Genomic DNA, 13,972 nt, shown 5'->3' on the forward strand with positions numbered 1-13,972 from the left:
TACTTGATTTCTACTCGTTGAATCAAACTAAATTGGAAGAAAATTGTCTTCACAAAAAGAATTCCAAAATGTATACTTCTTTAAGCAAAAACTTCAGCAGTCATATAAATTAACTTCTCTGACCCTCAGGTTTTCTATCTGAAAAATGGGAAAATTAATACTTAATCAATGTATATTGCTGGAAAAAGTTAACTGAATTTATGCACATAAAGCACCTGGGGCATTCTAAGTGCCCAGTACCATTCATGTTTAGTTCTCGCAGTACATCTGCACATCACTGTATCAAACTGGATAATATATATATATATATATATATATATATGTAACCATTACACATTCAATCTTCCTGAGAGTCAGAAAAAATTAGGGGGAAGATTTTACCAACCACATTTCAACAATTTTTTTTTCAATATAGTCCACATCCACTGTTAGAAATAGATTTTTCCAATAAATATAGCAAAAGAGGCAAAAAAAAAATCTGACTAGGTAATAGATTAAGGTTGTCTCAGGATGAAAGCGGTCTTTAAGTATTGACTCCACAAATCCATAAGAATGAGTCCTACATTATAAGATTTATAAGCAAGAGCTTAGCAGCAGGAAAAAAAAAAACAAGAACTGGATATAATACGTGAATCTAATAGACAGATTAAGCCATCCAAGGGAATGAAACAACAAAAAGGAGAAAGAGATCACAAAAGATGACCTGTTTTAGTCTTCCCTGACTTTAGACAGATGAACACCAAAACCACTGAAAAAAGATAAATATATTTTAATTCCAGGGGGGGAAAAATCCACAAATTCCACCACTTCCCTAAGGATTGTTTTTCTGTATTTTCTAATTAAAATAGTTTCTCTCTTTCAGTCAAAGCTATCCATCTCTCTATCTTCCACATTTGTGTGGATTTTATAATAAACCAGCTCATGAAGAACACCAGGCCCTGAAGACTATGCCCACTTTACAGATGAGGCTAGGAGGATATATGTCATTTGTTCTAAGTTAGAAAACTGCTAAATGGTGAGAAGAATTTGAGACCTTTTTCTTTTCTTGTCTTTCTGTTCTTTCCCTCCCCTCTTCCTCATCCCCATCTCTGACTCTTATGATTAAGAAATACTTCTACGATTATTTCTGAGAGCGAATTCCCCAGGGAGTGCACGTTCTATTTCAACAATTTAGAAGTTCCCTGACATCCAGCAACCTCCAGCAACTTCCAGACACAACAAAACTCCTGAGACTATTAATTGGCATGTCTTACTGTCAAACTCACCATCACTAAATTCTTTTTCAATCAAACACAAAAATTCCACAATAACTATTACTGCTGTTAAAGTTTAATTACTCCCACTGGTGATAATGCTCTTGCAAAATGTGTGGAGCTGGAGTGATATGACTAAAAAAATTCCATGCCATAAGGACCAGGGACACACCTCTTGTCCAACACATGTAGATCTTCATTGGGACAGCAAGGGAGTCCACACAGCAGAGAACCATGGGAAGAGAAATGTCATTATGGGATTCTTTGTTTTTATTAGTGCATCATAATTAGACAAATAGTGGGGTTCATTCTGACATAAACATAAATGCATATAGTACAGTTGGCTCATCCTCAATCCCCAGAACTTCCCCTTTCCCTACCTTCATCCTGCTTCCCTTCCTCTACTCCACTGGTCTTCCTTCTATTTATTTACTCTTTTTTAATTGATGCATGAGCGATATACATAAAAGTGGAATTTGTTGTGATACTTATACATGAATAAAGCAAGTGTTGGCCAATTTCATTCCACAGTGGCTCTTCTACCTTCCCCTCCTCCCTTTCTCTTGACACCCTCCCTCCACTCCACTGTTCCCCATTTAATTTTCGTGATATTCCCCCCAACATTTTTCCCCTTATTTCTTTCCAGGTTCATATATGAGAGATGACATTCAGCCTTGGACTTTTTGGGTCTGGTTTATTTCACTTGACACAACATTCTCAAGTTCTTTCCATTTGCCAGCAAATGATATAATTTCATTCTTCTCTATGGCTGAATAAGACTCGTGTGTGTGTGTGTGTATGTGTGTGTGTGTGTGTCTGTCTGTCTGTCTGTCCCATTTTCTTTATCTATTCATCTCTTGATGGGGACCTAGCCTGGTTCCATAAGTCAGTTTTTGTACGTACACTGCTATGAACATTGGTCTTCATGGACCACTGTAGTACGCTGATTTTAGTACTTTGGGATAAATACAAGGAGTGGGATAGCAGGGTCATATTGTGGCTTCATTTTAACCTTTTGAGGAATTTTCAAAGGCTTTCCAAAGTGGTTGTACTAATTCACAGTCCCATCAACAATATGTAAATATTCCTTCCCATCACCCCCCACACACCCACATCATCACCAGCAACTATTGATATTTGTTTTGTACTTTTTTTTCCTTTTTTGATACTGGGGATTGAACCCAAGGGGCACTTAACACTGAGCTATGTCCCCAGTCCCTTTTTATACTTTATTTAGGTACAGGGTCTTGCTAAATTGCTTAGGATCTTGCTAAATTGTTGAGGCTGGCTTTGAATCCTCAATCCTCCTGCCTCAGCCTCCAGAGCCACTGGGATTACAGGCAGGCACCACCACACCTGGCTGCTATTTGTGTTCTTGATGATTGCCAGTGTGACTGGAGTGAGATGATCTCTCAGGATAGTTTTGATTTGCATTTACCTGATTGCTAAAGATACTGAACATTTTTTATACATTTGTTGGCCATCTATGTTTTTTTGAGAAATGTCTGCATAGATCATTTGCTCCTTTATTGTTGGGAAATTTTGTTTCATGGCTATGAAGGGTTTTTTTAGTTCTTTATACAATCTAGATATTAATTCCCTGTTGGAAGAGTAACTGAGAAATATTTTCTCCCATTCTATAGGATCTCTCTTCATGCTTTTAATAGTTTCCTTTGTTGTGTAGAGCTTTTTAAAATTTGATCCTACTTATTGATTCTTGGTTTGATTTCTCGAGTTTTAGGGGTCTTCTTAAGGAAGTCTATGCCTGTGCCAATATGTTAGAGTGTTAGTCTGTACTTTCTTCTAGCAGTTACAGTGTTTCTAGTGTAATCCCTAAGTCTTTGATCCACTTTGAGTTGATTTTTGTATACAAGGAGAGAGAGAAATCTAGTTTCATTTTTTCTACATATTGGTAGCCAGTTTTCCCAACACCATTTGTCAAACAGACTATCTTCTCTTCGATGTGTATTTTGGGCATCTTTGTCAAGGATTAGAAGACTGTATGTGAATTTGTCTCTGTGTCTTCCATTTTATTCCACTGGTCTTCATATCCTGTTTTGGCGTCAGTAACATGCTGTTTTGTTACTATAGCTCTGTAGTATAGTTTGAGGTTAGGTATTGTGATGCCTCCAGACTTGCTTTCCTGCTCAGTATTTCTTTGATTAGTCTGGGTCTTATATTCTTCCAAATGAATTTTAGGACAATTTTTATTTTCTAATTCTGTGAAGAATATCATTGATATTTTGAAGGGGATGGCACTGAATAGATAGATCACTTTTGGTAATATGGCCACTTTGACAATGTTTTAAATCTACCTATCCAAAAAACCTGGTAGGTCTTTCCATCTTCTAAGATATTCTTCAATTTCTTTCTTCAGTTTTCTATAATTATCAGTGTAGAGGTCTCTCTCCTCATGGATTAGATTTATTCCCAAGTATTTTTTGAGGCTATTGGGAATGGAATTGTTTTCCTGTTTTCTTTCTCAGCAGATTCATTATTAGTGTATAGAAAAGCTATTGATCTTTTTATGCTGATCACGTATCATGTTACCTTGCTTAATTTAATAGCTCTAGAATTCTGGGGTCTTCTGTCTGCAGGATCATGTCATCAGCAGAGATGATTCGACTTCTTTTTTACCTATTTGCATCCCTGTAATTTCCTTCTTTTGCCTGACTGCTCTGGCTAGAGTTTCAAGAAGTATATTGAATAGCAGTGGTGAGAGTGGACATTCTGGTCTTGTTCCTCAGTTTAGATGAAATGCTTTCAGTTTTTCTCCATTCAGTATGATGTTGGCTTTGGATTTATCATATATAGTCTTTATTATGTTGAGATAAGTTTTCTTTCCCTAATTTCTCCACTGTTTTTTAACATGAATGGGTGTTGAATTTTGTTGAAGGCTGTATATGCATCTATTGAAATGTTCATGTCATTTTTCTCCTTAATTCTATTTACGTGATAGATGACATTGATTGATTTGTGTATATTGAACCAACCTTGAATTCATGGGATGAAAACAATTTGCTTAAGTAATTGTTTTTAATGTTTTTTTGAATGCTGATTGCTAATATTTTATTAAGAAATTTCACATCCATGTTCATTATGGATACTGGTCTGAAGTTTGCTTTCCTGGATATATCTTTATCTTGTTTGATATAGGGTGATATCACTGGCATCATAGAATGAATTTGAGAATGTTCCCTCTCTTTTCACTTCATGGAATAATTTGAGGAGGATTGGCAGTAGTTATTCTTTAAAGAACTGGTAGAACTCTGCTGAGAATTCATCTGTTTTCCAGATTTTTCTCTGTTAGAAGGCTTTTATTTTATTGTTTCAATCTTATTGCTTGATATTTGTCTGCTTAGCTTTTCCATATCCTCTTGGTTCAATGTAGATAGATCACGTGTATCCAGAAATTTGTCAATATCTTTTAGACTTTCCAATTTATTGGAATATGTTTTCAAATAGTTTTTAATTACCTCTGGATTTCAAAAAGGTCTGTGATGATATCTTTCTTTTCATCTCTAATTTTGTTAATTTGGATCTTCTTTTTCTTTTGGTTAGTTTGGCTAAGAATTTGTCAAGCTTACTTATATTTTCTAAGAACCACTCTTTGTTGCAAAGATCTTTGGAGAAATCATTTAACTAAATGGTCTTCCAAAAATTGTGAAGGATCATAAACTCAGAGACCTCAAGAATCAGGGATATGGTGAATGAAAAAGTGTATTGAAAATAAGCACATAAAACAAAACACACCTCAGAGGCAAATTTAGCCTGAAGACTATCAGCCAAATTGGGACAATGCTACCTTTTATCTCCTTTATTTTCTAGATCCTTATTCTTCTTAGCTATGCCTTTAAAAGACAAAGCTGTTTATCAGCCAAGAGCCCACTTAATTCCCCTTGTCTTTTTTTTTTTTTTTTTTGTCTTTTTTTATAACCATACCTTCATACCTCATATGCAACCAAAACCTCAGGCAACAGCCAGTGTCTACTACAAAAAAGATAATAAATTCCTTTATAAATATTTTCAATAGATTCATGAATAAGTTAGTGGAGAGGGCTTATGTCCCATCTAGAAAGCAAGAATAACTCCAATTTTAATTGTATATCCAAGACTATAATCAGGAAATGGCATTCAAAAGACAGTATAAATAAAATCTTCATTTCATTGGACCTTATTGATCCATGAAAAGTTCTTCTCCTCTATTTACTTTATCTACTTTTGTATTGCCTTTTTAATATTTGTGATTAGTATATGATAGGAAACTATTCAGAATTTACTCTATTTCTATTTCTCTTTCTCTACCCCGAAAGAGTTTAGCACTGTTTACATAAGTTGATTATGAATTAGAGACCTACTCACATTATTTGTTTTTTAAATCACACTAGTATTTTTGGTGATTGTTTCCTTATAAACAAGGAGAAGTAATATGTTCCTTGACAAAAACACAGGATCATTTTTCCCATAGGAGAACAAATACACATCTTCTTTAATGAGTCATTTTGTCTTTTAGAAAATTGCCCCTTGTCTCAGAGTCAACCAGAAACCAGGCCTGTGATTCATGAACAGCCTCATCACAGATGGTGAACAAGAGGAAAGTGTGGTGTGACATCACTAGGTCCTTCAAACTTTCAACCAGTCACATGACCTGGTCTGGAAGGATTGGCTGATGGCTAAGCAATTTTTCTGATGATACAAATCATTAAATATTCATTTCAAGGAAAAAGGCAGACAGGTGGAAAGGAAATCATCCTACCCCAGGCTGGAACTGCTGCTTCAGGAACTGAATCCAGAGTTCTTGTTTCAGTGGGCAACCACAACTCCAGGAAACGTCCTTGTATCCCGAGGGCCATCAGCACCTGGCCAGGGTATATAAAGGACACAAAGTGGGAGGAAGACATCACACCTGAGAACACCCAACTCCTCTCAAGTCCTCAGCTCCACTCCAATCCCCACTCCACCATGACCGGCTCTTGCTGTGACTCCTGCTGTGGCTCCTTCTCCTCACAGAGCTGTGGAGGCTGCTGCCAGCCCTGCTGCAGCCGCGACCCCTGCTGCTGCCGCGACCCCTGCTGCTGCCGCCCCGTGTCCTGCCAGACCACCGTGTGCCGCCCTGTGACCTGTGTGCCCCGCTACACGCGCCCCATTTGTGAGCCCACCGGCCGCCCCATCTGCTGCGACCCCTGTGGCCTGCAGGAAGGCTGCTGCCGCCCCATCACCTGCTGCCCAACGTCCTGCACAGCTGTGGTCTGCAGACCCTGCTGCTGGGCCTCCACCAACTGCCAGATCATCAGTGTGCAGGCGCCCTGCTGCCGCCCCCGCTGCTGCCAGCCTGCGCCCTGCCGCACCATCTGCAGGACCTCCTGCTGCAACCCCTGCTGCAACTCCTGCTGCTGAGCTGCCCAACACATAACATCAACAGGTGTGAAGAAAAATGCACCAACTCTCACCACTCCTGCAGGATCCGAGGAGAGATGCAGCCTTCCCAACCATCTGTTCTTCAACCCCTAGCTCAACAGTAACTGCCTAGTTTCCTACATAATTATGCAGCAAATCCTGGCCCTCTTCACAAGCTTTGGAAAAATCTCAGCTGTCAACATTTGAATTCCTGGATATTTTTAAAAAATGCATAAACAAAGATCAAAGTTTCTCTGGAATGAAGCTCTAACCCACTGACTCATCGTCTTTTTTCCACTATCTCAAGGGTCTCAGACGGGGTATTTTTTTTTCCAGGATATTATTTTTATGCTGTGAATTTTGCATGGTTTAAAATAAATAAAATTTTATTTCTGGGGAAGCAAATATGTTTGTTTTTATTGTTCTGAATCTTCAAAAGCTCCTTTTGAAAAAGAAAAAAAAAAATGTGCTATAACATAGGAACAGTTCAGGGGCAAGGTCTGTAATGGTAAATCGAATAATTCAGATCATCTCATGTGCTGTACCTCCATCTTCCAATACAACAAATTTTGTGGAAACCATGGGACTACAGCAGGTCTCTGATCGTGAATGTGACTCATAAATGATTTATACACATAATAAGGGGAAGGAAGGTTAAGGTACAGTTGCATTTGCTTCCCCAGTATAGAAAATTGTGCAGTGATGGATGTCAAATAGTACTCGGAAACCCCGACCCCTGAATGCCCTACGCTGAAGCACCCACTCTCCCATTCTCTGCATGGCTCTCACAGCACCTCCACGGCCAACTCTGCTTCCAGTAAATTGCTGCTGCTGAGAAAAGAGGGACAAATATAGCTTTGGATGGAACCATCCTGACTATGAACTTGACATACATTTTACTCTTTAAAAAATAGCACTGTGCAGGTATTAATCCATATTGGATACGGTTTTGTAGTTAGACACATTTAGCCTGGCAAAGACGACTAATCAAGATTGTTCCCCTGAAATCGATGTTTTGAGTTCCCCACATCTAATCTGAAAGAGTTTGGGGAATGTGCATACATACATATACTCAAAATATTTACATTTTTAGTATGGCGTTTTCTCTTTATTAAGGGTCTAATAGTTCACCAATGGATAGGCTTACAAATCAAATTTCTTTCTACATGTTCTTGATCAGCGTTTTTAAAATTCTCTAACTATACTTGTTTTCCTCCTCTCAGATTTTTCCTTCTTGAGCTTTTAGAGACTCCTTACCTTAGAGTGCTTTCTCAGATAGACAATGCTTTGTTTTCTCCCAAACTCATCATTATTATTGAATTTTTTTCCATGATAACCCCATGCCCTGGTCAACCACAGTGTCTGGTAGAAGTCCCAGTAAGCCTGTCAGGGACTGTGAAAGCAACATGGTTCTGAAGAAGGAAAAATCTTGAACCTCCAAGCCCAGATCTAGCTGTACAGAAAAAAATGTCAGACCCAAGCAAATCAAGATGTAAAGTCTACAGAGTGGATCATGGAATATTTTCCTACAAGTCCTAACAGTTTGAAACAATAGAAAATCATAGCTGGTTTTGTAAGCAGAAATGAGCTCAAGCCTCACACACAAGGAGGTATTGGAGACACTGGGTATAGACAAGATGGGGCCTGAGATCACTTTCCCCTGGGGTCACTACCCAGACGTTTTATCACATTGGAAGATGGCAACCTTCATCCGAATTAATTCAGGTTCTTTGATTTTTGCATTATATTGATGGCTTTTCTATTAGTGCCCCATGACTATTTAATTATGCCCAACTATACTATCTCATTAGGGCGTGTTTTAGAATTTTTAGAGGGCTGAGCAGCAGATAATTCTTCCAAATCCTGAGGATATCAGTAACACGTAGTCTTTTCAGATGACTCTAAAAATTAGTCATATCACAAATAACAATTGCTTTAAAATAAATACACTATTAAAATTCTTAAATAAATCAGATATTTCTTAACACCTGGGAATGTGGTTCCCACCTCTTACTATTCAGCTCTGTGGGCTTACAATGTTCCTGCAGATATTTCTGGAATAAGCATGGGCTCAAACACTAACTGGATACATGCAAGTCACTTATGTAATTCCTGAGATGGGAAATAATGCAGCCTCAAAGGAATGTTATGAAGAATAAACTAACACATGTGTTTCATGAAGCATGATGCTTGAAACATAATTAAAACTCAATGATATTCAATGAAGATTGTAAATAATAAAATTCACATTGAGACCTCAAAAAATATTTTTGATAATTTGGATGAAATGAACAAATTCCTTGAAAAAAAAATGCAACTTTCCAAAACTGACAGGAAAAAAAAACAACAACAAAGAAAGACAGAATATCCAATATGCAATAAATAAATTGAATCTATCATTTGATAACCTGGGGGGAAAAAAAAGAAATTCACCTTGCTTTGGAAAGATTTAAGCCCAGAAATCAGTGAGCATGTTTCTAAGACAGAAACTACTGATAACACAGGACTAATGCTCCAAAAGTAGATAGAAAAATTCTTCTCTTACTGGGGGAAAAAACCCCAAAAAACAACTTGGCTTTTAAAATATTTCTATAGTATTATTCTCAACTTGTTTCCCCAGAAAGCTTGCAGTAGAAAAGAATGCTCAAAACTTAATTAATTAACTTCCACTGTTAGTAACCCTAAGGGTATGACAGCTACTTCGTACTATCCAAACATCAACGGGCAAAAGCATCATCAAATTCTAAAGATAATTGGAGACTTTGAAGTTAAGGTCATTAAGTTCCTATGTGAACTATAAATAGCAAAATATAATGAATCTCCATTAAAGAAGGGAAACAAATAGAATTTTATGACTACCCAAACACCTAAAAGATGTCTAGAGGACTTATTCAGAAGAAATACACAAAAACAAAGAAATGATCATGTGCCCTGGGGTCATGAGCACCTGGCCAGGGTATATAAAGGGCCCAGAGAAGGAAGAAGTCCTCACACCTGAGAACCTCCAACTCCTCTCAAGTCCTCAACACTACTCCAGCCCACACTCCACCATGACCGGCTCCTGCTGTGGCTCCTTCTCCTCCCAGAGCTGTGGAGGCTACTGCCAGCCCTGCTGCAGCCGCGACCCCTGCTGCTGCCGCCCCGTGTCCTGCCAGACCACCGTGTGCCGCCCCGTGACCTGTGTGCCCCGCTACACGCGCCCCATCTGTGAGCCCACCGGCCGCCCCATCTGCTGCGACCCCTGTGGCCTGCAGGAAGGCTGCTGCCGCCCCATCACCTGCTGCCCAACGTCCTGCACGGCCGTGGTCTGCAGACCCTGCTGCTGGGCCTCCACCAGCTGCCAGCCCATCAGTGTGCAGGCGCCCTGCTGCCGCCCCCACTGCTGCCAGCCTGCGCCCTGCCGCACCACCTGCAGGACCTCCTGCTGCAACCCCTGCTGCTGAGAGCCTATTATAACTAAGGGAGCCTCGGGAGATGAGTGGGTCTATCCTATAGCCCTTTGGGGCATCGTGAGAGACCACTCTGCATTTTCCTGAGAAGCCCATCCCTCCTCTTTTCCTACTAGCTCTGGCTATGTCCGGAAGACACTTCTCAGACCAATTACTGATGAAGACTCCTCTGTCCTCTTTGGACCCTCACCTAACTCCTATATCACGTTGTCTGTTTCTAATAAACTGAATACTTTCAGCATAGAATCATGGTCTTTGTAATACTTCCTTCTGCTAGATTGTCATCATCCAGAGATTTTCAAGGCACGATGCAGAATAATTTTCTTAATTTGTTTTCTGAAACAATCTAAGTAGTTTTTTGTTTGTTTGTTTGTTTGTTTCATAATTATGGTACATGGCAAGTACAGAGCATTGTAGCTGACGAGGAAGTTGGAAGTCAGTATTCTAGGATCAGCCACCTGAGAATTGTCCTCCATTGGAGGACATTAGGAGGCCAAATCTGGGTTGACGCTTAATTTCTGGCCTGAGGGTTTGTTTACTGAACTGATCCCTGTTGGTACACCACAAAGGCCTGGTAGCTTGAGAAGGAAGGAATCTTGACATTCTTTTTCCTTTGTGCCCAAGTGTAAATGCTATCCTGGATAAAGAATCTCCTTTTTTGTGTTTGAGATTTGAGAATGTTATTGACAACACCGACTCTTGTGAATACTATATCTGCACTTGCTGTCTGGGGCTATTTGCCTTTATGTTCAGAAATTCCACATTAGTGGTATTTTCCAAGAAAATGAATCAAGGATGTCAATCTACACATGTTTATTGAATATCTATTATGAATGTGGCATTAAGTTCACCACCCTGAGAGGACACAAAGGAATAAAATGGTGTCCCAGCTTCAAAGATGTTATAGTCTATTTGGAAAGATGAGATATAAATAAGAAAAATGACAAATAATGTATAATATAAGCAATTAAATAAAAATAGTTATAATATAAATAAAAATATTTTTATAAATAAAAAATAGTAAAAAAACAGTTGAAGATTATAAACATATTAGGAAATATCATGCAATTGCTTCTCACATATATATTTAAGTGAAAAAATAAACAAACTATAAAGTATAAAACCACATTGTGAAGGAAATTTTTGTTGCATGTCTATATGTGTGTACGCAGGAAAAATTACCTATAACAGCCAGGTGTGGTGGCACATGCCTATAGTCCCAGATATTCAGGAGGCTGAAACAGGAGAATCATAAGTTTGAAGCCAGCCAGGGCAACTTATTGAGACACTGTTTCAAAAAATAAAAAGGGCTGGTAATTTAGTTCAGTAGTAGAGCAGCTGAGGTTTAATCCTCAGTACTTACCAAAAAAAAAATCTGTGGCATTATATAACAAAATCTAACCATAGTTTATGATAGTATTCATTTTCTTTTTTAGATTTTTCTTAATTATATAATTTTTAAATGCACATATATTTTATTTTTAATGGAATATATTACCTAACAGTTATAACTATTTTGGGAAAAATATTTAAACATTTCCCTTGACTATGTTTTACTTTGAAAAACTTACCTATAAAAATCTAAATGGACTTAAAGGAGATAAATTAGACAGCTATTGTTTGTATTACTAACAAATTTTCTTTGTTTAACAGAAAGGTATATCACTATGTTATTTGTAGTGGACTTCTCTGATGTCTTCAAAATGTGACCAAATTATTAAATCTTGAGTTTATCTTTTATCATTTTATGATCATCTCCACTATAGAAATCACAATGCTCTATTGTTGTGCCCCCAAATAAGTATTGTTTAAAAGTTGCTAACAACTAATAATAAAAAAACTAATAATAAAAAAATAGAAATAAAAAAAATAAAAGTTGTTAACTATTCACCTTAAATATACAATTGTTTTTATCCATTTGTACAGGCAACCAAGAATCCAGAAAACTAGATGATATTTTTCAAATTAAAATTTATTTTAATGTTGTTGTTGGATATAATGATTTTAAAAAGCCCTAGGATTTGTTATGACAAAAATTTCTTCAAATCTAAAACACAAGATAACATTTCACACATTAAAATGTATTCATAATATTATAGTTAATTAACAAAGCCCTATGATTTGTTATGACAAAAATATCTTCTACCACCACCAGCAACCTGTCTAAATTTGTTTTGCTTTAAAAAAAAAAAAAAAGATTTTTGTCCCTAAGATGCCACCCTGCATTGCTGGGCTGTGGAGTTTTCAGTAAAACTTATATATTTTTTAATTGATTTTTTAAAAACTAAATGACGGCAGAATGTATTACAATTCTTATTACATATATGCAGCACAATTTTTCATATCTCTAGTTGTATATAAAGTATGTTGACACCAATGTGTGTCTTCATACATGTACTTTGGATAATGATGTCCATCACATTCCACCATCCTTGCTAACCCCCTGCCCCCTCTCTTCCCCTCCCATGCCTCTGCCCTATCTAGAGTTCATTATTCTATCCATGGTTCTGATATCTGTGTTTCCTGTTATCAAAATAACAACCTGATTCCACTTAGCAGAGATTGACAGAGAACTCTATATCTGCCTTCCAGGTATTTTAGTTTTACTTTGTGCTAGTCATGAAACTTGTCACTGAATAATCTTATTGAATGTGTATTTCTATAGTGACTGAGAAGACAACTGATCATTTTGAATTTTTTGTGCCATATTAAGCACGTTGGGTTTTGTTCTAAATGCAAAATTTAGAGTTTATCAGGCACAAAAAGGATGTGACCTTTTAAATTACTTTTTTAATTTGATAAATATAAGACACTGTCAGTCACTTCTTAGTTCTTGGCAAGTATTAGCTCATTTAATCCTCATGACAATCCTGACATGTACTTGGGTCATTATTATATGCCAGCATGTGGCACGGTTTAAATGAGTGTTGCCTGGTTGTAGTGGCCTCAGAAAGTAACAGCTGACTTGCCTCCAGTGTCAAAGCACAATGCCCACCTCCCTCAACCCTACAGTGTGGACACTGGGAACATGAGCCACATGTTCTCTGCCTGAAAATGAATTTTGGTCTGCGGTGGGAAAAATGTGTTAAGGGAGTAAACACTGGGACAGTTTACTGAGTGACTCTCAGATTCTTGATCTTTGTGGATCTTCATACATGAGAAAGAAAAATCTCTTTGGAACGACATTAGATGAGAAGTATTTGCAATAGAGAAATTAGCCCTGATAACTTTATGTGTTGTCTGAAGAGGCTCCCATGGGGTGGGGGGGTTGGTATTCATAAAAACTCCAGAGCAACATGAAAATTGATTATGAGGTATTGTGTCCTGAAAAGAATAGAATATCTAACTTTTTATCTAGGTTACTATTTAAAAAAAAAAAAGTTCATGAATGAAGGCAAGAATGTGAAGCATGAGCGTCAAAGGTCATTAGCAATGAGACTGCCTAATTTCTCCCTCCCCTGTCTCCTCAACTGTGGAATGTGTTCAGTCAATTTACATTCCTTTAAAAAATCTGAAATTCCATTTGGGAAACTTTAGATCCTGGGGCCCAAGCTACATTCTTTTGAATGGTGGAAATGCTCCTAAAGTGATCCAGATGCTACTGGCAAATAATAGGAAGGTTCAAGCTGGAAAGTAGAGATTGCCCTGTCATGCAGTCCTTACACTGCCCCTGCTGATGTTTCCTAAAGAAGTATGGCCATCACATTTCAAGCAGGGCCACAGCGGGATGACTGGGTGGCAATATCCCACCTGCCTCCCCTCAATAGTGTATTGTATAATATGTTTGCAAAGTAGGATGAGAAAACCTCCAAAATGTCACTTGGTAGTCATAACACCCATGTCAAGGTGTAGGAAGCAAAACCTTCCCATGAT

The 13,972-nt window shown here is 37.9% G+C and overlaps 2 protein-coding genes across 2 annotated transcripts; both read left to right on the top strand.

Annotated features, from left to right (window-relative positions):
* Positions 1-6,058: 6,058 nt before the first annotated feature.
* On the top strand, positions 6,059-7,070 carry LOC124091688 (keratin-associated protein 2-3-like). The gene has a single exon (XM_046442876.2). It carries the CDS (start codon positions 6,216-6,218, stop codon positions 6,648-6,650), a length of 435 nt encoding a protein of 144 aa, XP_046298832.1. The 5' UTR covers positions 6,059-6,215; the 3' UTR covers positions 6,651-7,070.
* Positions 7,071-9,626: 2,556 nt separating this feature from the next.
* Positions 9,627-11,070, top strand: LOC124091595 (keratin-associated protein 2-1-like). Its single transcript, XM_058578733.1, has one exon. The coding sequence runs from the start codon at positions 9,701-9,703 to the stop codon at positions 10,091-10,093; it is 393 nt and encodes a 130-aa protein (XP_058434716.1). The 5' UTR covers positions 9,627-9,700; the 3' UTR covers positions 10,094-11,070.
* Positions 11,071-13,972: the final 2,902 nt, after the last annotated feature.

The sequence above is a fragment of the Marmota monax genome, unplaced genomic scaffold (genome assembly GCF_021218885.2).
Source record: "Marmota monax isolate L192 unplaced genomic scaffold, Marmota_monax_Labrador192_F-V1.1 WCK01_AAM20220418_F8-fsc00205, whole genome shotgun sequence".
NCBI lineage: Eukaryota > Metazoa > Chordata > Mammalia > Rodentia > Sciuridae > Marmota > Marmota monax.

What these genes read in the sequence shown, in the direction of transcription:
- LOC124091688 (XM_046442876.2), top strand. Translation starts at nt 6,216, where the DNA reads ATGACCGGCTCTTGCTGTGACTCCTGCTGTGGCTCCTTCTCCTCACAG.
- LOC124091595 (XM_058578733.1), top strand. Translation starts at nt 9,701, where the DNA reads ATGACCGGCTCCTGCTGTGGCTCCTTCTCCTCCCAGAGCTGTGGAGGC.